This window comes from Mesoplodon densirostris, chromosome 10 (genome assembly GCF_025265405.1).
Source record: "Mesoplodon densirostris isolate mMesDen1 chromosome 10, mMesDen1 primary haplotype, whole genome shotgun sequence".
NCBI classification, from domain to species: domain Eukaryota; kingdom Metazoa; phylum Chordata; class Mammalia; order Artiodactyla; family Ziphiidae; genus Mesoplodon; species Mesoplodon densirostris.
In genome coordinates, this window is record NC_082670.1 from 64,041,584 (window position 1) to 64,067,985 (window position 26,402).

The following is a 26,402-nucleotide window of genomic DNA, read 5'->3' on the forward strand; positions in this document are numbered from 1 at the left end:
GGGCCCTGGGCCTCTCACTAGTGATTGAGCCTGGCCCTCCCTGTGAAACCTGTGGGACAAGCACTCTGCTCTTGGAGGCAAGCCCAGGGGCTAGTGTCCCTGAACAATGTGTGTTTAGTTCCAAGCATTTAATACTCACCACTCCTAAGATAGAGGAGTCCTTAGTACAAGGAGTTGTTTTATAAAGGTCAAGCAATTTACCTAGCTATCCACCTAGAAGTGTCAGAGTGGAACTTGAACCCAGGCAGTCTTGACTCAGGCCCCAAACCCTTACGGACTGTGCCACAGAATAGTTGCTCATAGAGTTCTTTTATTTCTTCAAAATAAAATCAGATTGGGCCACTGGGATCCTTCTTGGTCTTTCTCTGGGAATCTGGCCTGGTGGTAGAGGTTTTAGTTGCAGGAGACCCTGGGTGACCTGAGACTGGGAAGTTCCAGCCCAGAGCCCTATCCCATGGGCTCTCTGGGAGGCTGATTCATCTCCAGACCAGCCCAGGAAGGGACGAGCACCCCGGTTCCCATGTCTGGTTGCACCCTCTTTCGGGGTTTATGAGCTGAGAGACTGGCAGTCTAAGGACCATTAGCCTCATGTTGCAGAGGAGGGTCAGGCCTCCAGATGCAGAACACAGGTGTCTGTCCCGAGAGCTTGGGTCACATTTGCTACCCCGATGTCCTCAGGACTCTAGCCTGGCGGAAGAGACGCAACCCTCCCCAGGCTAGTCTGGGTCCTGCCGACCATGAAACTCGCCTCAGTCTCTGGAGCTGGAGTTCGATAGCTGTAGGTGGTAAACAGTGGGTCTGGGGTCTCCAAGAGGCAGAAGTGCTTGGCCCAAGCTTCGTGTAGCCCCACTGGAGGCCTTCTGATTCACGGGGAGCACTGCCTCTACCTTCTACTGAAATCTTTAAAGAAAACCATCCACGAGAGCCTCTTGGTCCTTTGTGTGTGTTGCCCAGGTGGGATTTCCTTGCCTCACGCTCATCAGGTGCTGACTGGAGCCGCCTAGGGTCTGTCTGCAAGAGGTGCAGTCTTCTTCCAGGGTGCCAGCTCTTCTCCCTGACCTTTACAGCATCAGAGAACTTCTCCCTGCTGAGCAGGAGTCCTCTTGGCACTCTGCCCAGTTCATTCTATCACCAGGGCCTCATGGGATTCACCTCTCGCTCCGGGCGGTGGCAGAGTGGATTCCCTCTCCCAAAGACCAGCCGTCTGAGGCCAGGCTCTTCCCACGTGAGCCGTGGCTTCCAGCCCCTCACCTGGCCACACAGTTTGTGTCACTCACTCTGTACCACTGGACCCTCCTTTCGCCTCCAAACCGTGATGCCTAGCCAGTCAGGGCTCATGGTCACTCGTGAGAGGGGCATTTCCCTTGAATTCTCTTGCCAGCTAATTCAGAATAGAAAAAACCAGTCTTTGACACATTTCCTCCCATATTGCCCGTATTGCTGATTAATATGATCACTATCAGAATTTGATTAAAGATCCTTGTGTTCTCTAAAAAATAAAGACCCTAAAGGAACCTCACTTGGGGATTTCCCTACAGCAAACAGACTACAATTTTATTTAAATTTTAAGGCAACACATGCAGATTTGCCTGTTTTCAGGAACTGCCTGACTTGGGGGTTTACTGTTAACTTTGAAAACTGAACCTCTGCCAATCTTACTGTGTGAGGTTATGTTGTATTCACTAAGAAAGTACAAATCCCTTTGAGTTCTGAGGAGAATAAAGTTAATTGTACTTGTCCTGCAAATTCTCATGTGGATGCTAAAAATATCACCATGAATGTTTACTCCAGGAGACAGTGCTATGTGCCTGCCTGGTGAACCACTGTTAGGGAGGGAAGGTGGAGGCTGCAGGTGGCGTAGCAGGTAAACATGCTGTCCCTAGGCAGCATCTCACAGATGGGGGGGGGGGCACGTATTCCCTCCTCAGCAAAGGCATCTGTTATATGCAGGTCACCTCAGCTGGATGACAACAGAGCCTGGAAGAAACGTGGAGTTGGCAGGGGAAGGAAGACCAAGCACCATCAATGGTTCTCTGCGTAGGTGAACATTTCTGCCGGAAGTTCTCTCTAGCTCCACCTCGTGCCCTACCACTAATACTCGGCCAGAAGACGAAAACAAGCCACAGACAGATGAGATGAGGTCTCTTCACTGGCTGGGTCAGCAAGGAGACTCAATGTCTCCTTTTCCATTTCAGAAAGACTATTTGAAGTCTGGATGAATAAAGAAGGATGAAACATGCACAGACTCAAACTTAGACTAAGTATATATTTTAATTTCTACAAGGCCCCCCTTTCCAGTTTTAGGGAAATTTAATGAAGCGTATACAAATCAGACATTACCAATATGTACAAAAGTATTTTCTACAGTTTTTGAACAATACCAGCTATATCATATTTCATTTGCAGTAAACAGGACATTACAAAACCAGTCCAATAATGCCTTGTCTATTAAGAAGCACAATACACATAATTCAATTTTATTAAAAAATAACTTAAAATACAGAACAATCCCCTTTATGAAGAAAAGCTATTTCTGTAGTCCATTCAGTAAACACACAAGTTGAATGCTGCAGCTGAGGGCTGTTCTTTTCCATGGAGAAAACAAACGAGGCTTCTAGGGCCCACCTTTTCAGGGTAAAATTCTACCCTCAGCACAACAGGCGAAGTTATTGCCTGTGGGAGGCAGAATTCTAAAATGCCCCTCCCCCTATTTCATGCCCCAATCCCAGGAACCTGTAAATGCGATACCACTTCTGTGATTATGTTCTGTGGCACAGCTGACCTTAATATAGGGAGACTATCTCAGTGGGCTTGATCTAATCACACGAACCTTAAAACAGAGGAGGAAGGCAGAGAGACCTGAAGCATGAGAAGAAGGCCTCGATGGGCCATTGCTGGTTTGAAGATGGAGGGAAGCACACAAGAAGGAATGCAAGCAGCCTTAAGGAGCCGAGAAAGAGGACCCCGGCTGACAGCCAGCAAGGAAGTGAATACTGCTAACAATCTGAATGAACTTGGAAGCAGATTCTTCCCCAGAGCCTCCATAAAGGAATGCTGCCCTGCTGACCCTTGATTTCAGCCTTGTGAGACCCTGAGCAGAGAATCCAGCCATACTGTGCTGGACTCATGAGCTACAGAACTGTAAGCTAAGAAATGAGTGCTGCTTTAAAGCTGCAAAGTTTGGGGTCATTTGTTACACAGCAATAGAAAACTAATACACTGCCCAAAGGTAACTCTTCTAAACGTAATTAGATTTGGCAGTTTTTGTTTGGGTTCTAAATGCAGTTTCTTTCCACTGCGTATTATTAAAGCAATATTCTCCTCTGCAGGCAACTTTTGAAAACCCTTCATGTGATCGCACGTTGTTCTGTATTCACTATCAAGTATGTTTGTTTGACTTAGGTCCTATTTTCTAATGTATTCTCATCTATCAACTTGGCAAACAACAGGCCACTTAACCCTGTTTATGAACCTTTTATGGGTGATAGTTTTAATATATCCCAGGTCACCCCTCCATCCATCAGGGGTGGTCAGATCCCTCCAACTGAGGGCTCTTTCCCACTTCCCAAGTACACCAGGCAAGCCCTGGGGTAGGATGGCACAGAGTTCTGCATCAATCATCCAATATGAATTTCTTCTGCATAACTGGATTAAACTGGCACTAAGGTGATTAAGTACACTTGGGGAAAAAACTCGAACTAAAGGTTAAAAAAAATCTCACCAGTTTTTACAGGTCAAATCATTTTTGAAGGAACCACCCAAGACTGTGAAAGTGTGTAATCTATGCGGTACTGCACACCCTGATTCCCTGTCTGTTGTTGTAGGTTTACCATCTCACACAAGGCTTCACTGAGTCAGTGCAGGCCACTGAAACAGGGAAACATGCTGGCGGGTGCTGAGAACAGTTCAACTGCTCTTACATCTGCCTCTTACTTGAAAGACTTAAAAGTAAAGCCCTGCAAAATGTGCCCAGGATGGTGGCAGGGAGATCTTGGTGTTACTTTTGAAGTCCACTCTCCAATCAACTCCTCCAGGGGCACACGCATCAGTTCTGTGCAGCAGACCCCAGTGGCCACACAACCCCATGCCAATCCTGCTTGCTCCATGGCCTCCAGCCCACACCTGTGCTTGAGAGAGGCCCTCCAAATATTTAAAGTGAATAGAGCTTAGAAGGACCCATGTTTGGTGCCAATTAATTTTAAAAAATTCATTTCTCTCTCTGACGGAATTCTAATGTATAGTATATAAGAATAATGCACCAAAAGGTACCAAGCACCAAAGCATGAACTGGAATAGAATTGTTTTTTTTTACAAACCGAACTTCTGATAGTATTTATTAGAAAGCACATAAAACATTAGGGCTTTAGAGACAGTGAAGGTATTTAGAGTTAAGGCTGATTTACTCTTCTTAACCTCACCCGCCAGCCTGAAATAATACAGTGGGCCTGTATGGTGACTACTTTCCTGATCCTCTGAGACAACAAAGAAGTAAGGAATGAATTAAGAACCCCAGAGCCACTGCCTTATACTCCTGGCTACCATTAGTATCAATGCTGGGCAGTTTGTTTTTAAGAGCACACATGTATAAGATTCTGTGTAACTGGTACATAAGTATTTGGTCACCTTTCACAGTTCTCCTTCACAGTTCTATGCTTGGCAGCATATATGCTAAAACCTTAAAAACGGGCAAAAAGAATCTGTATTCTAAGAAATACATGAGATGGAGAGAAATAATCTAGCTAAAATAATATTGCAAAGTATATTTAAATTTCATGATTTCTTGATTCAAGAAAATGAAATTCATTTCCATAGTTGGCTACTGTAAAATGTGGCATACAAATATTTTTAGGAGACATATCTGTATTTTAAATTCTACACACATGTAAATGAACAAATAACAAGTAGTAAGTGTCTATTTTTCAACTTCACCTCTAATATTGAAACAGAACAACAGATTGCCATAAAGTTTCTTAAACTTTTAAGTTACCAGATATTTACAAATAAGATACAATCTGTATCAAAAAAAGGGGACACTTTCAACTATATCTGCTGCTTTCACTGGGACTCCGGTGATGAGAGTAACTTCGGTCACTTTCACTGTCAGAGCCATAAGATCTACAACTCCTGTATGACAAAACAAAACCAGAAATACCTTTTAATTGTCAACCCTTTGAATTCCTCTTATAGCTTCTTTTTTGATATGAGTGGCCTGAAAGCAAGTGGCTTGAAGAGGCACAGCACAGTGGGTTGGCGAGTGGGGTACTGACTGTAGCAATACTGCAGACTTTTCAAAGATGTCAATGACAGATGGTGGTAATATCAAGGTTAAGATAAAATAAAGAAACTTCTTGGGGAATTACTTGAAGTCCACGCATATATGTGAGAATAATCTTCCATGTTACCCAAAATGAACATCAATATTTAATTAGACTGAGGAAGTAAGGGAAAAAAGGCCCACAAAGAGAGTTTCATTAAAAGACAAGGAAATCAAAATCAAATCAAAATGGGAGCCCAGTGAGGGGTGAGGGTGAGGTGGGCAGGGACAGGACCACTGGGATAGTGAGTCAAGAAGACTTGGTTACGGTCACCATTCAGTTATTTCGAAAAATATTCAGAGAGCCAGTCACTTTGCTAGATGCAAAGGGCACACACAGAGTAGACTATGTAGAGTTTCCTGGGGCTCAAGGATAGTATAGAATAGGGGGCAAGGTAAATAAAGCATATGCGGTGGGAGGGCAACATATCTCAGTGAGCAGTCCGGAAGGGCGTCCCTGGGGCAGTGAGTGGGCTGCAGTGGAGACCTGCAGAGTAGGTGAGAATTGGCTATTTCAAGAGGCAGAAGGGGAGATGGTGAATTGGGCATGTGAATCTCTAGGCAGAAAAACAAAAAGGTTCCAGAATGTTAGTGCAGGGAAGACAGAAAAGCCCAAGCTGGAGTTGGTAGGTGGAGAGGCCTCCACGCAATGCTGAGGAGCATGGACCGGCCCCTGAAGGCAGTGGGGCATCCTTGAAGAGTTTCAAACAAGGGAGTGTCCAGATCACACTGATATCCTACAAGCACGACTGACTGTAGTTGTAAGGTACGGGGAAAGGTAAGACCAGAAGCCACCAGGAAAGGGACATTACAAAAAGCAACCCACAAAGACTTCTGCAGTATGAGCCATATGTTACATAAAACATATCTATAAATACATATAATATATAAACATTTTTAACCATATAAACTGCAATCCTAAGTGATTATTATATTTTATATGTTACATTTTAAAAAATATTACCTTTTTAAAATTTAAAACACTGACAAATTGGCTTGTTAGTTCTAGCAAGCAACCCTATTTAAAGAACGGGCCATGGTTTGAGTGGCCTTCTCTCCTTATTCCTTCCAAAAGAAATGTTTGTCCAAGGATATGTGAATATTTAAAAATCCATTTTAGATTCAAACATTAACAACCACCAGCAACTCTTAATACAAAGGCCACTTTCAGTAACTGCCTTTGGGTTGATGAAGTTCAGGAAGAGAAAGAAGTATTTCTGTCCTTAGAAGATGGTGCTTTCTCTTCTACAGCAGTCTCTCACCCCACACCCCAAGTGCCCACAGTAACTTACAGTGCTTGAAAGAACAGAGACCCACCTAGACCGCCTATTGTAGCTTCTGCCTCGGTGATAACTGTCGCTCCTCTGGCTTCTACTTCGACTCCGACTCCTGCTATAGTAGCTATCGTAAGTGTAGGACCTGCTTTAACGGCAATAACAAACACTAAATCTTCCCATTCAAATACTCATATATTCCCATTTCTTTTTAGGTTCTTAAGTGTCCTCTTAGGACATGGGCACTATATGACAGTATGAAGACACATCTGCAGAACAAGTACTGGAAACACTTAACAACTGCCCCAAATCAGACTTACCGTATTAAACAGAAAAATGTTATAGTTTGCTTTCTGCATTGAAAAATATCACAAAATTAACACTGAGTTAGTTCAATTGAATCTCGTGGATCTTATTAGGCAATTATAGTCAATAAATCCCTGCCATTACAATTCGACATCAATTATCACTTTTGACACTAGAGCACAATGGGCCAACAGATTAAAAACTGTTCAAAAAGACAAACATATGTTTTTCAATAACATACAACACCTTTAAAAAGGGAATTAAGGGCTTTATAAAACAAGGCCCTTTTAATTCTGCCCCCGCAGGTGGCTTCCCAATCCCTGTCCGTACCTGGACCGACTGTGGGGATCGTACGAGCTGCTCCTGGATCTGCTCCTGCTGGACGTCCTAATAGGAATCACATGAGGGGCTATCAACGTGTGGATCAGGACAGGCTACATCAAAAATCTAGACATTGATTTGCCCATCAAGGAGAAAACACAATGAAATCCAGCAGCCATATTTATTTCATTTTCATATCAGAAGTATATTGGAATTTTTTTTAAAAAGCACGTTGGATTTCATAAGACCGGTTATAAGTTTTACACAATTCTTCTATGAGGTGCACATCAAGAAAGTCGCTGGGGAGGAACTGGGTGGGGACGGGAAAGACACAGGTGGCACACTTGCAAGTAAAACGAAGCTGCAGCAGTGGTAAATACCTGAGAGGCAGAAGGGGGCTGGAAGAAGCTGGGAAACCCAGAAACTTGGGGTCATCCACCACACACACACTTCTTCCTTTGTCCTCTTTTTTTTTTTTTTTTGCGGTATGCGGGCCTCTCACTGTTGTGGCCTCTCTCGTTGCGGAGCACAGGCTCCGGACGCGCAGGCTCAGCGGCCGTGGCCCACGGGCCCAGCCGCTCCGCGGCACGTGGGATCCTCCCAGACCGGGGCACGAACCCGCGTCCCCTGCATCGGCAGGCGGACTCTCAACCACTGCGCCACCAGGGAAGCCCCTTTGTCCTCTTTTAATAGTCCTCCTCTCCCAATATCTAACCCGAGTCAAGAGATGACTGCAGATGGAAACTTAGGTTAAAGAGGATGTACTGGGGGTTCAGGTAGTAGTCAGGGCCTCTTTTAGATACTTCTACTGCTTCTCTTTCCTCACTCTGATAAGATCCCATCTTGAGAACAGCCAGTAAGAATCCAATAGCTCTTTGAAAGAAAGAATTAGGTGAGAAAGTAGGCCTGTCTGATAGTCAGCAATGACAAGATCCTTTTCAACAGCTACCCCACTCTGCCTGTGCAGGGCAGGCCTTCAAAAGAAGACAGATGGAGACCCCACAGTAGGACAGGATTCACAAGCTCACCTATGGCTTTTGTAACTGCGGTAGGAACTGCTCCGGCTTCTTGTGCGGCCTCTGCTGTACCACCCTCTGCTCCGACTTCTGGAGTAGCTTCTTGATCTACAAGTACGAGTTGAAAAAATATAAATCATGTTAACTCATTATGCTGTTAAAACTAATTACTAGTAGGGCAGGAGGGGGAAAACCCAACAAGAGGAAAGGTCTCTGGAAAGGTCTCTCACGAACTCCTCACAGCGGGTATCACAGAGACGGCTAATGAGGGTTTAACCTGAACAGAATAAAATAAAGAGAAAACAGAAAAGGCTGATACAGGTACGTTCCTAGGAGCCCTACCTGTAATACCAGAAGAGGAAACAATCCAAATCTCCATTAACGGTAGAATGGGTTAAAAAAAAATTAACACAGATATATACTGAAATATTCTAAAGTAGGAAAATGAACTACAGCTGCCATGTATCAACAGAGGTAACTCTTGGGAACATAATGTTGAGTGAAAAAGGCAAACGTAGAATATCTATACATACAAAAAAGGATTTTGTTTGAAAACAAGCAAAAGCAACATTATATATAGATAGAAACATTTACAGTAAAGCTACAAAGAAAAACAGCAAAATTATAATAGAAGTTTAGAATAATGTTTAACTCTAGGAGAAAAGAGAGGAAGTAGGGTAGCATCAGGTAGGACTACATTAGGTATGTCAAAGCTCTATTTTTTTTTATTTTTTATTAGTTTCTGCTTTATAACAAAGTAAATCAGTCATACATATACATCTGTTCCCACATCCCTTCCCTCATGCATCTCCCTCCCTCCCACCCTCCCCATCCCACCCCTCCAGGCGGTCACAAAGCACCGAGCTGATCTCCCTGTGCTCTGCGGCTGCAAAGCTCTATTTTTAAAGCCAGATACCATTTAAAATTATTTTTTATACCTTAATCATTAAAAAAATTTATACCTATTTAATATTTAATAAAACAAACAAGAAACTTAATGCAATTTTGCCCCCACCCTGCTTCCCCTAGTTTATGCTTGTCATTCAGGAACTGAACAATACCCCTGTGTATGTGCTACTCAGGTAATATCTTCATAGGTTTTATTCAGTACGTACTTATGTTTGGGAAGACAGATGCAGTTTACTGGCAAAGACACATTCTGTTCTCGTAAGATCCTAGTCATTTACTCAATGAACAATTATAGAGCGACTCTGTTAGGTGAATGAAAGATGAGTAGCAAACAGCCCCTGACTTCACTGAGTTTGCAGGCCAGAAGGGAAGTCAGGCCCACGTAAGTAACCAAAACAGGGAGGCAAAGTTTAGCTATCTCAGTCTACTATCTGTGAGCTGCCCAACTTAAGAGCAAATTTCTTAGCATTTCCATGCCTCACTGTCTTCATGTATGAAATGAAATACCACCCACTCCAAAGGCAGGGGCAGGAAGGCAGATGAGAATGGCCAGCGTCACCAACAGCTCAGAGCTGTCTGAGTGTAAACGGTAAGTACACACCGAGCGGACAGGAGGCTGGAGTAGCTCAACAGGCACCTTCATCTAGAATATGAACCCGGAGAGAAAAGGCCAGGATTCACCAGCTCTCTGGGCCTTGTTGGGAGTCAGAGCAGGAGGAGGTAGAGACGCCAACAACTCAAGCATGGAATGGTCTGAGAAGGAATGAGGAGAGCTAGCAGAGGGCTTCTACAAGGACTGAAGGGACTGAAAACATGCCCTGGCACTGGCCATGCGGAAGTACCTGAAAATCTTAGTCAGCTGAGCGAGATGGGGGAGGGAAGGCACAATACAAACGGCAAGCAACTGAAGAGTAAATGGGAGATGGTTATTGTAGATGGTAAATGTTGGCTCCTATTTTTAAAGAAATCTGGGTAAGGGAAAAAAATGACTGATAGATAACTAGGAAGAAAAAAAGTTAAAGATTCTTACTGCATTTTACGTTCAAGTGATGAAAATCAAGCACAACGTAGTAAAGGATATGAGTCAGAGGCAGTGAGGCAAAACCATGAAACATTTACAAGGAAAAGAAAATAATACAAATTACTTGTTAACTTCATACCACCATCACCAATTTTTTTTAGTTTTAAAAATGCTCATTCGGGGGCTTGCCTGGGGCGCAGTGGTTGAGAGTCCGCCTGCCGATGCAGGGGACACGGGTTCGTGCCCTGGTCTGGGAAGATCCCACATGCCACGGAGCGGCTGGGCCCGTGAGCCATGGCCGCTGAGCCTGCGCGTCCGGAGCCTGTGCTCCGCAACGGGAGAGGCCACAACAGTGAGAGGCCCACGTACCGCAAAAAAAAAAAAAAAAAAAAAAAAAAAGCTCATTCTCTGCATTAGCCAGTCTATTGCTGATGACAAAAGTTAGACGTAACTTGAACCAAAAATCAACCAATCAATCTTAAGACGATCATTTTTACCATTTCCTGCCCCTTGAATAAAGATCAACTAGATGCATGTCCTCGGCAGATAACTTTGCCTCTCTGGCCCTCACCCTCCACTTGTATAAAATGGAGGGTTAGATTACTGATCTCTAAATCCTACATATTCTGTAAATGCAAGATTCCCTTCTAAGGCATCACTAACAGTAGAGAGAGCGGCCTCACTCCTTTAAAAATGGAGAACTTGCCACCTATCACAGCAACTCACTGCAATTGCCATGGAGCTTTAATTGACAGCAATAGTTTTTTTTACCCTGAGCCCAAATTTCTTCCCCTGAAATCTCCACTCCCTGTGTCTTCAGTCTGCTCTGTAAGTCACACAGCACAAGCTTTCTCTTTATTCCCTCCCAGATATTGGGAAATAGTGATCTTGTCCCTAACTCTGATGTTCTTCCAAGCAAAACAATAACAGCCTCTCCTTGGGAGAAAAAAAGGAAGAGAGAATAATGCTCACCGATAAGATGATGTGGAACTTCTCGATCGACTTCTTGAGTGACTGTAGGAGACAGACCTTGTTCTGTGCCTTGATTTGGTCTCAGATTTACTTCGAGATCTACTTGGACTCCTGGACTGGCTATCACCATCCCGACTAGGTGTCTGCTCATCACTCGAACTCTCCTGATTTCTTGGCCTCCGGTTTAAGCGTGCTGTCTTTCTTACTTCATCAAAGAGAGACCCAGGCCGAACTTTATTTTTGCTTTTAATTTCTATTCTCAAGCCTTGTGGTTTCATTTCAGGCACAGTAGTCAGTGCCTTAACTTCCACTGCACTTGATGTAGTAGCAGATGGTGCTGCCAGGTTCCCCACACCTTGCAGGGGCTTCCATTTATTATCCATGAGGCTGGTCTGGCTTTTCTCAGCCACCTCTCTCTTCACAGTGCTTTCTACAGCAGTGGCCAAGCTGGCGGAGCTGCTGTCCTGTTTTCCCACCTCACCCACCGTTTTGCTTTCTGACATTCTGCTTTCCTGTTTTCCCAACTCTGCCTCAGGATGCTCTGTTGGCATATCCTGCTTTAGAACGATGCCTATATCCGGGGTGTCAAGCCTAGAATTTCCTAGAGGGGAAGCCCCCTCGGCCTTTGCTGGGGAACTCCTATCAGGAGTGCAAATCTCCATGTTGTCATCTGTTTGAAGCAGATCCTCCACTCCGCCTGGAATGCTCTCTTCAATATGCTGAATGTTCGGGGGAGAACTGACTACATTTTCCTCAGTGTTTAAAGCTGCGGGAGACACACTGAGTTTACTATCATCTTTAGTAGGCTGATCAGCATCTGATGAAACCGTTATTGGATTATGTTTACCTGAAAGATTGCCATCTTCACAGGGCTTCTCAGTTTGGGGAATATTTTCTTTTACGGCTTCACTGTTTTCAGAAAGTTGTTTTTTCTCTTTTGCTTCCTGAGTAACTTGCTTTTCATTAATCTCCTCCTCCTCCTCTTCACCAAATTCTAGTGGAGGCTGCCAGTGAAATGCTTGTTTTCGTTTTGGAGCCTTGTGTTTTTTATCTTTTTTCCCTTTTAATTTCTCTTTTGCTTTTTTGGTATGTTCCCTTTTAAGATGCTCCTTTGAACTGTGTTTATGCTTGTGTGGTTTTCCTCTACTGTTTTCTGAATTGGAATAGAACCCCTCAGAATCAGAGGTTGATGACCGCTGTTTGCTTGATTTCCAGGCACTATTACCATCAGGCAGTAAAGTATTTGCTGAAGACTTAGTTGCTGGTTTGGCTTTGATGTGAATTTCACCCAACTCTGACTCAGAATCTGAAGTGGCTTCACCTTCCTCCTTATCAGAAGATGGCCGGGAATTATTTTTACTGTTTTTAGTTACATCTTGTTCAGAGTTTGACTCAGAGTCCCATTTGCTCCCAGCATAATTCTTCCTTTTGGGTTTACTGCCATTTCTAAAGTGATCAGAAGGACTTTCTTTCAAAGTTCTTTTTTTTGAATGAGGGCATTCCCGTTCAGGCTTAGATTTCTCTTCATCTCTGTTTTTCTCTTGTTTATTATTCATGTCCACTTGCTTCTCTTTTTCCTGGGCTGACTGTGTAACCCGAACACTTGACCGTTCACTGTCTGAAGAATAATCTAAAGATGACCTGCTTTCACTGTACTTTCTATGACATGAAGACTTGTCTCTGCCTTTGACATATTTATTACGAAGTGTCTTTTCAGAGCTGCTGCTGTGCCTTTTACTTGAGGTGTTATTTTTTTTCCCATTGGATCTAAATTTTCTCTTGGCTCGTCTTCCATCATCACTGCTAACAGAAGAGTATGAAAATGATCTACTACACCGTGAGTGGTCACTGTATTTATTTCGTGAATGAGATCTAGACGAGGGAGACCTAGACCTTGAATGTGAACTAGCTAAACTTCGAGATCTTGTGTATGACCTGGAATAAGATCTACTCCTAGAAGATCTACTCCTTGACCTTGGTGAACTTTCTGAACTTCTATCACTGTATTTTGAATAAGCGCTCCGATCACTTTCTGAATTTTTTTCTCTTTTATGGTAGGATGATGAACTACCAGTCTCTTTAACATTTGCTAAACCGTAAGTGCTTTGGATGGGCAGCAAATGGGTTGTTTTAGCTTTCATTTCCTGGATTCGTTCATAAGAGGGCTTCCAGGGCTTCTGTCCAGGCTTCCACCTTGAAGGAGGGGGGCTGTCACTCAGTGGTATTACAGGAATATTTTCCGCCACCACTGGTTGTACTAAAACATTTTCATTTTGTGTCACTGTTGCTCTTAAAGGTTCTGTTTTAACAGGTTTATTTTCACTTAACTGAGAGGCTGTTCCTCTTGGTGATTTTGATGCTGTTCTTTGGTGCCCTGACTTAGAACTCGATCTGGACTTTGATCTACTTCGAGAATGTGATGAGGATTTTGATGGAGTCCTTGATCTTGAGCTTCCTCTAGAATAAGACTGTGAGTGAGATTTTGATCTGTATGAGTCTCTGCTGGAATGGGTTGAAGAGCTCTGGTCATCCTTATCAGATTTAGACCAGTCCCTCTTGGACGAGTGATGAGATGACAATGAGGAAGAACGAGATCTCCTTTCTCTATCACATGAGGATTTCACTCTTCGGGTGGAAGATTTTAAGGATTCTATGTCAGATGGTACAATAATCCTTCTCTTCTTGGTCTGTTTGTGCCTTCTGCAATGTTTCTGCTTTTTAGCTTTCTTTTTATGCTTAACCTTTTTCTCTTTTCTGCGTTTTTTATGGTGACCATCAGAGTGTCTTGCCGTACTTAGATCTGAATAATATCCATTATAGGACCACGATCGGGATCTCTGGGACAAGCTTCTTTCATCCCATCGGCTTGAACAGGGGTCACTTAACCTATAGAAAAGGACATAATATGCATGCAATTATTTACAAGCATGTTTTCTATGCTTTAAAATTAAAACACATTTGTTGTCAATACAAATGCATCAGCAAAAGCTTAGTTAACAACCAAGTACTGACTCTATCAACACTTTAAGCACACATAGGAAGGATAAACCAACAGCTGATAGGCCTGGTCCCGACCTTGTAATTTCAAAGAGATCATTACTATCAGATCACTACTATCAGACTTACAAAAGGATTTTTTTCAGAGCCAAGCCAAGAATTTTCAAATTCGATAGGAAAATAGTTTTGAAAAGCAAACCAACTATAGCAATCACAAGAGCACTGCTGACCCACTGAATTCCTGGCTATCATCCACTCAATAACACTCTGCCTCCAGGAATAATTCCTGAGGGAGAATCAAATCAAGTTCCCAAACAATTCTGTTAATTCTCTGCAGATACAGGATAACTGCCTGAACTTTAGGCAAAGCCTCTTTTTCTTTTTGGCTGCACGGCTTGTGGGATCTTAGTTCCCCGACCAGGGATCAAACCTAAGCACCAGCAGGGAAAACTCCTGAGTCGTAACCACTGGACCACCAGGGAATTCCTTAAAAACATGACTACTGTTTTTATCTCAGCCTCATAGAGGTAATCAACAACGTTCCCCTATGGTTTTAGTTAAACTACTTAGTATAGAAATTAGGGGGAAAGTACATGAAAATAGATGCAGACTTCACAATATCTCAGTGGTAATGTCAGGGCTCAAAACTGAGAGTTCTCAGTGCCACTGTGTCTATACCACTTCCACACAGCAGACGCACACCTTTTCCTCCCTCTTCTAACTTTGAACCATTCTGCTGGATGCCCACAGAGAAAAACAGAATTCTACCATGAACAATTACACAGGGTCCCATTGGTATATTTTGCACTAGCTATTCTGGGGCCAGCCCTATTTCTAAAATACTGCACTGTGGAGTGTCACTGAAGACAGGAGATGGATACACTTCTGAAGAAACAAAAGTCCCTGGGGTCAGAAGTTAACACACACACTGGGTACAGATTTCCCTATCTATCCATTTATTCATTAGTGACTATGAGAACAGGCTAGGAAAGAATCTGCTATATAATTTTTTTAAAGTCCTGATTATTTCTAAAATTGAACAAGAAATCTTTAAGAAATTCAGGAAATTCAGGTTATACTCTTGTGAGGGAAAAGAGAATTTTGATTTAAAAGCACCCAAAGTCAAGCAGCCCTCCTCCCATTTCACCAAGCATTCCCAAATGTATTCTCTTTGGTCACAGTCTAATTTTAAAGGTAAATATTTAGTGAAAAGTCCAGAAATATGTCTCTATCCCCTTAAGACTTAAAATATAGAGGACACAGGATTGTACTTATACTTACTTATCTCCTTTACTCCATTTTTCTCCACTAGGTGGTCTATATGCTCTTAATCTCTGCATTTCTTCTTTCCAGTGAGGAGGAGTTTCACTGCTATCATCATCATCTGATTCGGAACAGGATCTTGATCTTGGAGGTGTGTGATAGCGCTTTAAAAAAAAAGTTAGGAATAACTACCTTCAAAATATCTCTTAACTGTAACCTGCTATAGGACAGAGGTAGGTATAAGACCCAATCTCTGATGCCATTCAAAGGCAATAACGACTGAAGTACCAAGAAGATGGTATGAAGTTATGTCAAATTAAAAAAAATGAGAAAGCTGGAGACTCACCTGTAATCACACATAAAAATTTCCTCTTTGAAGTCCTAATGGTTATATTCTTTAGCCTAGATTATTCAATATACTAACATTTCTCAGCATACAGATTATTTCACATTCATTTCATATTCAAACCCATTCAAACACAGCAGTAAACACTAATCTAACAGCAGTGCCTTCCCATAACTATATAGAATACAACTAGCTCCTTGGACAGATTTTGGACTATACCTAAGATTAAAGCTAGGATTTTGCCTAGAGATAAAAACATTTTACCATTTAAGATAAGTAATTTGAAAAAAGTCCAGTTTTAACACACATACAATTGTGCCCCTTCCTTTAATCTTCCGTCCAGACTTTGATACAGATGGTTTCTGATCATTTACAACGGGTGTAATATCAGGAATCTTCCTGGAAAAGAAGATTGAAAATTTTAAAAAAGCAAATGCTAGGCAGTTTTCTGGGTTTTTTTTAAATGCAGAATTTATGTTCCTATCATACAAAAACACTTCATTTAGATTCAACACTTTTGTAGAATGAGGCACTCCACATAACCTAATTTTCTAAGCAAATCCTTTAAATACAGAAACTTAAAAAAAAAGTGACCCGGGGCTTCCCTGGTGGCGCAGTGGTTGAGAGTCCACCTGCCAATGCGGGGGATGAGGGTTCGTGCCCCGGTCCAGGAGGATCCCACATGCCACGGAGCAGCTGGGCCCATGAGCCATTGCCACTGGGCCTGCACGTCTGGAGCCTGTGCTCCGCAATGGGAGAGGCCACAGCTATGAGAGGCCCGCGTACCGCAAAAAAAAAAAAAAAAAAAGTAACCCAACTGAGTAGAAATACACGATACTAGTATCAATCTTTTAAAGTACAGAACTACTTTCAAAAAAATCCTTTTTTAGATGTCTCTTGTCAAAACAGTAATGTCCTTAGGGAATCCTGAAGTATTGTTGACTCTAATGCTCAAGTGTTTTTAACAGTTTTAAATTTTATTATATATATATATATATATATATATGTTTTAAAATATTTATTTATTTATTTTATTTATCTCGGCTGTGCTGGGTCTCAGTTGTGGCACGTGGATCTTTACTTGCGGCATGGGGGATCTTTCAGTTGCAGCATGCGGGCTCTTTACTTGCGGCATGCACGTGGGATCTAGCTCCCTGACCAGGGATTGAACCCGGGCCCCCTGCACTGGGAGCACAGAGTCCTACCCACTGGACCACCAGGGAAGTCCCTTATTTTATATTTTTAATAGTTTGTTTGTCTACCCCACTTTACTATAAGCTGCCCCTCCTTCAATGCTCTGAATCTGCTACTTTATCTTATGGGTAATTCTAAGAGTATAGTTTTTATGGCAGCTACAGTCCTCCATGCCTGAGAAGTCTTTTCATACTTGAGTTTGTTTTGTATCTGTTATTATTAACATAATGGCTAGCTTTTATTGAGGACTTACTATGTGTCAGGCGTTATATCAATAAGCATTTTAAACATACTTTTTTTAATTGGGTAAAAATATATAACATAAAATTGGCCATTTTAACCATTTTTAAATGTACAATTCAGTGGCATTAATTATACTCAAAATGTTGTGCAACCATCACTACTATCTTTCCAAAACTTCTTCATCACCTCATCCTGAAACTCTACCTATTAAGCAATACCTCTCCATTTCCCTCACTCCCTTAGCTTCTGGTAACCTCTAATTTATGGCTGAATAACATTCCATTGTATATATATATATACACCACATTTTGTTTATCCATTCATCTGTTGGTGGACACTGAGTTGTCTCCACGTTTTTGCTACTGTGAATAATGCTGCAATGAACCCTGGAGTACAAGTATCTGTTTGAATCTATTTTCAATTCTTTTGGATATGCTGAGTTACATGGTAAATCCATGTTCAAGTTTTTGAGGAACCACCAAACTGTTTTCCACAGCAGCTGCATTTTAGACTCCTCCTAGCAATATATGAGGATTCCAATTTTCTCCACATCCTCACGGACACTAGTTTTTTGGGGTTTTGTTTTAAATTACAGCCGTCCTAGTAGGTGAGACACAGTATCTCACTGTGGGTCTGATTTGCATTTTCCTAATGACTAATGATATTAAATACCTTTTCACATGTTTGTTCCCCATTTGTACATCTTCTTTGGAGAAATGTCTATTCAAGTGCTTTGCCCATTTTTAAACTGAGTTGTCTTTTTGTTGATATTGCTCATGCTTTTGGTGTCAAATAGAAGAATCCACTGCTGAACCTAAGGTCATGAAGGTTTACCCCTATGTTTTCTTCTAAGAGTTTTACGGTTTTAGTTCTTATACTTAGGTCATTGACCCATTTTGAATTAATGTTTGCATATGATGTGAGGTAGGGTCCAACCTCATTCTTTTGCACGTGGAAATCCAGGTGTCTCAGCGCCATTTATTGAAGAGACTATTCTTTCTCCATGGAATGGACTTTGCACCCTTATCTAAAATATAATGGCCATGCAAAGTTTGAATCTCAGAATCAAAAATTAGAATTTTTATCATCTCGGGCCAGTTTTTTAGCTCTTTGAGCTTCAGCTTTCATACTTGTAAAACAGAGATAACACTTCAATTTATTTATACGAATTAAAGAGATAATGTATGAAAAACTGTTAGTTCAGTGCTTTGCATATAGTAAGGGCTTCCCCCCAGAGCAGGGTTCTCAAACTCAAATGCTGACAGGCAGGTAATGTAAATCAGTGAAGTAGACACAACAGAATAGTTCACTTTCCACTTGATTATTCTTCCACTTGAAGAATAACAGTTCAAGCCCAGTGATACACTTCAACTTCTCTTGGTCAGGAGACAGCAGAGATTGGTATGAATAGGGACAGCACTCTGAGTAGCCACTAATTTTTGCCTTGCAGTGAAACAGAACCAATGTTTTGGAGGATTCTTCAATTTCTCAAGAGAAGACAAAAATCTGAATTTTTGTATGAGTCAACAATGTTTGAGCCAGTATATGAGCCAATGGTGACACTGTCATGAGAGGTGCCATGAACCTAAGGAATATAATGAATCCAATTCTGGACACCTGGGAGCCAATTTTTAAAAATAAAACAATAATATGAAGGATAAATAACATAGGTCTATACTCCAATGTTTTCATGATCGACCAGTTTTCTCTTCTGCTACAGAGGCTCTCAGACCATGAGTAGGTCCCATATTTCAGGGTCTGAACCTCAATCATGGGGGACCAGATACTGGATGTTCTCAGTGTGTCCACTATGCCCATCCTCTCAGAGACTCACACTGCTCACCTAATCCACACGCCACTGAGGTACTAACCAGAGGTCAATATAATAAATGACACTGGGGGAAAAAAAAATCTAATGGCCATAGATGTATGGGTTTATTTCTGGACTCTTAATTCTATTCCATTGGTCTCTATGTCTATCCTTATGCCAGTACCACACTATTTTTTTTTGAATTTTATTTTATTTTTTTACACAGAAGGTTCTTATTAGATACCACACTATTTTGATGACTGCAGCTTTGTAGTAAATTTTGAAATCAGGACATATGAGTCCTCCAACTTTGTCTTTCTCCCTCAAGATTGTTTCGGCTATTTGTGACACCTTGCAATTCTATACGAACTTGGACATTGACTTTTCCATTTCTGCAAAGTCTACTGGAATTTGACTGAACCCATAGCTCACTTTGAGTAGTACTGACATCTTAATATTAAGCCTTCCAATCCATGAACATAGAATGTCTTTCCACTTATTTAGGTTTTAATTTCTTTCAGCAGTATTTTAGATATATACCTATAGTTTTCATTGTACAAGTCTTTCACCTCCTTGATTTAATTTATTCCTAAGTATTTTATCCTTTTAGATGTTATTTTATGGAATTACTTTCTTAATTTCCTTTTCAGATTGTTCATTGCTGGTTGTTAATAAGTGTTTTAGAGGCATTAGTTCATTTAATTCTCATAACAACACTATGAGGTAGATACTATTATCATCTCCATTTTAAAGACAAAGAATTTTAAGATTAAGAGGTTAAAAATGTTGCCCAAGGTCACGGAAAGAAATGAAACTTGACTCTTATAACCATTTTATAGGGTTTTCCCAATCAGGAATCTGGCTCCAGATAAACATACAATATTACTATAAGAAAACCTTGACTAAAAAGTATATAATAGTCTTTTCAGTCATTTCATATTCATGACATCATTTGATTCTCACAATGAGAGATGTAATAGGGACTCTTGGCAGGCAACTGTTAACCTCGTTTTCCTCGTGAAGAACAAAGCACTGAACCAAATGACTTGCCTCTTAAGTGTTCGGCACAAATTAATGTTCACCCAGGAACCTTTTAGATGCTGATCCAATGCTGCCACCCTCTACCTTCTCCCCACAACATTCTGACTTAATTTGCTGTATGGCCCAGAAACTGGTATTTTTAAAAGCTTGTCAAATTACTCTGAAGTGCAGCTGAATATGAGAACAAATGAATTAGAGCAAGTGTGGAACCCAGCTCTCGCTAAGTGAATTATAAGTGATAATGAGCTTAACTGCTGGTAAATTCAGTAAGGTGGCAAGCTCACTAAGGTTGACAGCCCGTTTCTTATCCTTGCATGCCTTGCATTATTAGCACTCAATTCTAGCTCCCAAACAACTGATCAAATCTCAAACATTCTAATGAAATAGATCAACTTGCTATCTTTGTATGACACAACTACCTGCCAATTATGATTTTAAATAATTCTGCAGAATATAACCTCCAAAGATGTTATGTAACCAAAGAAGAGTGATGACCAAATAAACTTACTAGCAATATTCAACCATAAATACAAGACAGCGGTATAAACTACTTTAAAAATACCAGATAACAGGGGTCGGCAAACTTTTTCTTAAGAAAAGAGTCCAAAAGTAAATATTTTAGGATTTTTAGGCCAAGAAGAAAATTAAGATGACTATGTAACAAAAAGAAAACAAGGGCTTCCCTGGTGGCGCAGTGGTTGAGAGTCCGCCTGCCAATGCAGGGGACGCGGGTTCGTGCCCCGGTCTGGGAAGGTCCCACATGCCGCAGAGTGGCTGGGCCCGTGAGCCATGGCCGCTGAGCCTGCGCATCCGGAGTCTGTTCTCCCCAACGGGAGAGGCCACAACAGTGAGAGGCCCGCGTACCGCAAAAAAAAAAAAAAAAAAAAGAAAACAAGTCTTCACAAATGTTTTATCCATGAAATTTGAAAGTATCATTTTTTGTGACACAGATCTACTAAGGACAGTGGAATTCTTTTTTAGGGAGAATAACATTTCACTTCATTTAACTAGGGTTCAGTATCCCCTATCAAAGAAGATAATGTTAATACTGTTCTTCTGGTAATGCTGATCTGTAATGAGATTTTTACATACTCCATCTCTGAAAATATCTTTCCACACAGATGGATTTTATGTGTAGCACCTGAAATACTGGAGAGTTACAACTGCATCACTGTGATGTGTAGTGCACTGAATAGCATATAAAGCGATGAGAGCACCACATACAAACTCTCTGCAACTCCTTGATTCTGCTGCTGTAACACAAAAACAGCCCAAGAAAAACAGTGAACAAACGGATGTGGCTGTGTTCCAGTAAAACTTTATTTATGGACACTGAAATTTGAATTTCATGTAATTTTCACGTCACAAAATATTATTCTTCTTTTGATTTTTTTCCACAAACATTTAAAAACATAAAAACCACATTTAGCTCATGGGCTGTACAAAGCCAGGCAATAGGCCGAATTTAGCCCATGGATGACTATAGTTTGCCAACCCCCGCTAGATGACACTAAAACTGACCTTACAAGTTTCCTACTTTCTGAAAACCAAATGGATTTGATCAATGAATGGTGTCTTATATTTTCAGAAAGAAGGATTCCACTAAAATTTGTTCACAATATATTATATTATATATAATATAATAATATAATTAACAGCAAAACTACTGATACCTCACAAAGCTCACTAAAAAGGTTTACACAACTGTCATAAAGAGAACATTTAAAAAAAAAAAAAAAGAGAACATTCAATTTTAAAAAATGAAAACATCAGTATGTTAAGCTATTAGTTCAAAGATACAGCCCATTTCATAATAGCTTTTTAAAATGAGAAAAATACAGAATTTTAAAATATCTAATGAACTAAACAATAACCACATGTAGAGACTTGATTGTGAACAGGGACATGTGCATAACTTCTCAGGCTTCAATATTAACTCTTCATAGGAAATGTGTCAATTACACCAACCACTTTATGGTATTTCTATTCATACATTTCCCTTTACAATTCTAAACTTGAGTCTAACATACAAAATACATTAATTACTATTTTTTGAGACCAAATCTAAAGCTACATCTTAGCTTTTCCAGTATAGAGGATTTATCACTGAGCAAGTTAACAACAGTAACATATGGGACTAAATTTTATCCCCAGTCATCACGCAATAATTTTGCACTATAAACTGGAGTATGTTTTTTTTTTCTTTTTGCGGTATGCGGGCCTCTCACTGTTGTGGCCTCTCCCGTTGCGGAGCACAGGCTCCGGATGCGCAGGCCCAGCGGCCATGGCTCACAGGCCCAGCCGCTCCGCGGCATATGGGATCCTCCCAGACCGGGGCACGAACCCGTATCCCCTGCATCGGCAGGCGGACTCTTAACCACTGCGCCACCAGGGAGGCCCAAACTGGAGTATGTTTTATCACTCGATTGGATCCAAAGAATTCAACTAACCCTGTTTTGACAACCAAAATCTCACCTCTAATGAAAGGCCAAGTAAATGAGATTGGTAATGAAATCTTTCCAGATCTCCACTAAGAACTTCTCCCCGATCAACTTGCCAAACCCCCTCTCTCTACTAGCAGAATATGAATTTTGAAAGGTAGGGTACATGTCATTTATGAATCCAATATCTCCCCCAGTATATTTCAAAGTGCTCTGACTATGGGTCATGCTCAATAAATGAGTGTGGACCTGCAATGAGCTGACAGAATCAACAGTCAGAGAAACGAAAACATGTAGGTTAATCATCCTTACGGTTCAGGCTCCACTGTGACAAGAGGCATATCTCTTCTTAGTAAAAATCGGTTCTCGGGCACTGGAGGAATCTCTTCTGGGCGCACCACAGGCTTTTCCCTTTTAGCATTTGAATCGATACACCTTTTTTCATTGGTATCACTCCTCTCAGAGTGACTTAGAGAGAACAAACCGAATCACCAATTAAGATGTGTAATGTCTGCATTTTATAATAATATTAAATAATATAATAATATAATTAACAGCAAAACTACTGATACCTTACAAAGCTCACTAAAAAGGTTTACACAACTGTCATAAAGAGAACATATAAAACATCAATGCAGTGAAAAAGCCACAGCACTAAAATTCTGATAAGAATTGCCAAATGATCCTTTTTTCTTTCAGGGATTATTTTCACCTGCAAACGCGTAAATCTTTGATATGAAACATCTGTGCTACCCATGAGTTGCTAGATTTCAATTTGAAGTCCACAAAATGCTATACTTTTCAACAATAGGTAACAAAGCTAAGTTTACAGAATCACACATACTTTCCCCATTCCAGGGTGTTTGTTTTTTAGGTAAGACTACCTTGGTGTTTCGCACTTACCCTTTTGGGCTTATTATATGTTTATTCCTTGGCTCTTCTGAACTGCTTGCTTCCTTTCGTCTCTTTTTAGAATGTTTAACTTTTGGTCTCCTCTTATGTTTCCTTCTTCTGCTTCTCTCATGTTCAATTTCACTTTCTGAGGATGATTCTGAAGAGGAAGAGGAATTGGAAGAGGAATCCGAGACTTCTGAATGAGTTGGTTTCTTCCTTTTTTTCTCAAAAACTTTTAAGAAATATTAACAAAAATATTAGTACTGGATTTCAGTGCCTATGTTTCAGAGTAAAAAACATGATTACCAAGTATTGTAAAACATGTTTTGTATAAAGAAAACTAAAAACAAAATTTATTTATTCTTTTTTTAATTTTAATTTTTTTTAACATCTTTATTAGAGTATAATTGCTTTACAATGAATGGTGTGTCAGTTTCTGCTTTATAACAAAGTGAATCAGTTATACATATACATATGTCCCCATATCTCTTCCCTCTTGCATCTCCCTCCCTCCCACTCTCCCTATCCCACCCCTCTACGTGGTCACAAAGCACGGAGCTGATCTCCCTGTGCCATGCGGCTGCTTCCCACTAGCTATCTATTTTACGTAAAAACAAAATTTAAATAAACTTTTTTTTTCCAAGTTGATAATACAATTTGCTGGTGAGATTGTAAGGTAACAAAGCCCTCATGAAGTCTATATTCTAGTTGGGTCAGAGAAGAAAATAAGCAACTACATAATATGACAAATGATAAAAGCTAAAAGAAGGGGGAAGTAAAGGCAGGGTAAAGGGAACAGGGAAAGTCGAGGTAATTTAAGATAACATTTGAGCAGAGACCTGAAGGAAGTGAGGGAGGGGGTCATGCAGGTATCTGAACGAAGAGTATTCCAGAGAGAAGGAACAGCCAGCACAAAGTCCCTGAATGCTTGGCATGTCTGAATAAAGGTCAACGTGGCTGGCAAGACAATGAATGAGGGGAAAGAGAGATTAGAGAAACAGCAGAAAGCCAGAATCCCTTACAGACCATTGTAAAGACTTTAGCTTTGGCTGATGGAGAAGAAGCCCTTGGAGAAGATGGCTCTGGTTGCTGCTGAGGACTGTAGAGGGTCAAGAGTGTAAGCAAGGAGACCAGTCAGGAAACTATCATTGCTGAGAAAAGATTATAGAGGAGCAAGGACAGAGGCAAAGTGAACAGTAATGAGGCTATTGCTATCTTGTAAAAGATACCTGGGTTTGGACCACACTGACAGCAGGGGAAGTAAAAAGAAAAGGTCAGATTTGAAAAGATTCCCTGACGGGTTGGATACAGGGTATGATATAGAGGCATCAGGGCAATTGCTATACTACTCATAGCAATTCCTTCCACTATTGAAATCTAGGAGGTATCTTTAAGTTACAGTCTTCAACATGTGTTACCTGCATCCTAGCTCCCTCTACCCCCAAAACACTCTTACCGTCTTTTGTTGACTTCGTGGCAAGCACCCCACAGTCAATAACTCGCACATCTGCATAAGGTCTACTTGCAGCATCAGTTTTCAGATTTTCAATTTGTTCGATTACTTCAAAACCGGAAATAACTAGTCCAAAGACAACATGCACCCTGTTGCAACACAAATTCAAGAAAAAATTGTTTTGACGATAATTAAGCCATGAGCAGTAATCAAGACAACTGTTATCAATGACATATCCACAGACCTGAAAATAAGATGTATTTGATGTATGAAGCAACTAGAAGGGAATTAGAATTTCTGCTTCATAAAAGGAAAAAAAAAAATCTCAAACTGGGCCTTAGTTTTCTGCCTTAAAAACAATGGTTCTTAACTATTTTATAGTAAAGAGTCTGATAACAATCAGATTGCACTTGATACTCAGAAACCATCCTTACAGGGTCACTCAAGAGCGCATGACTGAGAAGTTCCCCCATAAGCCCACGCAAAGGCCCCTTCAGTGACATGAGAGGTCTCAAGACTACTGCCCTGTGATCCTTAGGAAGAGCTCGGCTATGAGAGATTAACCCAGAGATCAAGAGCGCCCCCTTGAGGGTTCACCCACGGTCTAATCTGTCTTGGATTGGCCACCCAAACATCTCTCAAAGATAAAAAGAACATAACTCTTACCCATCCAGGTGTGGAGCAGGTTTTGTGGTACTGTGTAACAAACATCAACATAAAGAAGATGGCAAAAACCAGGTGTTCAGGTGAACAGAGTAGAAGGGTTTAAATCACAGCATGTAGAGGACAAAGAGGTAAAGATAAAAAGATAGGGGAAAAAGTTAAACATGATACACACCTGAACTTAATAAGCTTAAAACAGCAACAGTAGTCATTTTACTGATTTAAAAAAAAACCCTCAAGATTATAATGAATTACAAACTTATGTCTCTCTCCAACATGAAGACTATATATGTATACATATATGTGATATAGGTTTGAAATATACAGCATAAATATACATTAAAATTAAAGTTATTCTCAAATCCAAAACAACAACAACAACAAAAACAAACTCAAAATTTATCAAGATAATTAAACAAGAATAAAAAACACCTAGCCATTTGCTTATGGAAAGAAGTGTGATCAACACTTAACACTTGCCCCACATACTTAAATGAATTTTTCTATTCATACTTAAATGAATTTTTCTATTCATTATTTTTCATACTGAGTCAGTCTGCATCTTTTAGGCAGGCAGATGGAGGTAGGCCTCAGGAGTCCTGTTTTCAGAACTTCCTGCCCCTCTTCCTTCACCTAAGGTGACCCTCTGCCACTCACAGCAACTCTGAAAATGCAATAGGGAGCAAACCTTCAATCTGCCAACACTCTGACAGCAAACTAAGTAATCATGGCATTATAGACACTTTTAATTTCCATGGCCCAGAAAACACCCAACCGGCTGCTTCTATAGTCACAAACTGGCAGTCACTCTTGGGAATTCTTATCGGGTATATTTGGTTAAGATGTTTTGAACCCAAGCTAGTTTTCCCATAACACTTTCACAGATCTTCAGACTACATGAATTACAGTGGGAAAAAATTCAAA

The 26,402-nt window shown here is 40.8% G+C and overlaps 1 protein-coding gene across 6 annotated transcripts in view; it reads right to left on the reverse strand.

The window, feature by feature from the left end:
- Window positions 1-2,252: 2,252 nt before the first annotated feature.
- The window catches only part of NKTR (natural killer cell triggering receptor), a 50,380-nt gene continuing 26,230 nt past the window's right edge, over window positions 2,253-26,402 (reverse strand). For 4 of the 6 annotated variants that reach the window (XM_060110085.1, XM_060110083.1, XM_060110084.1 and 1 more), the window contains 11 exons: window positions 25,482-25,511; window positions 24,819-24,964; window positions 23,372-23,594; window positions 22,781-22,936; window positions 16,051-16,138; window positions 15,412-15,557; window positions 11,134-14,019; window positions 8,244-8,339; window positions 7,225-7,281; window positions 6,632-6,736; window positions 2,253-5,124 (listed from right to left, as the gene is read on the reverse strand). In XM_060110085.1, the coding sequence (XP_059966068.1) occupies window positions 5,037-5,124; window positions 6,632-6,736; window positions 7,225-7,281; window positions 8,244-8,339; window positions 11,134-14,019; window positions 15,412-15,557; window positions 16,051-16,138; window positions 22,781-22,936; window positions 23,372-23,594; window positions 24,819-24,964; window positions 25,482-25,511 (4,021 nt within the window). In that variant the 3' untranslated portion in view covers window positions 2,253-5,036. Of the gene's footprint in view, window positions 5,125-6,631; window positions 6,737-7,224; window positions 7,282-8,243; window positions 8,340-11,133; window positions 14,020-15,411; window positions 15,558-16,050; window positions 16,139-22,780; window positions 22,937-23,367; window positions 23,595-24,818; window positions 24,965-25,481; window positions 25,512-26,402 lie in introns of those variants that run through there. The other 2 variants (XM_060110086.1, XM_060110088.1) reach the window with 2 other exon arrangements.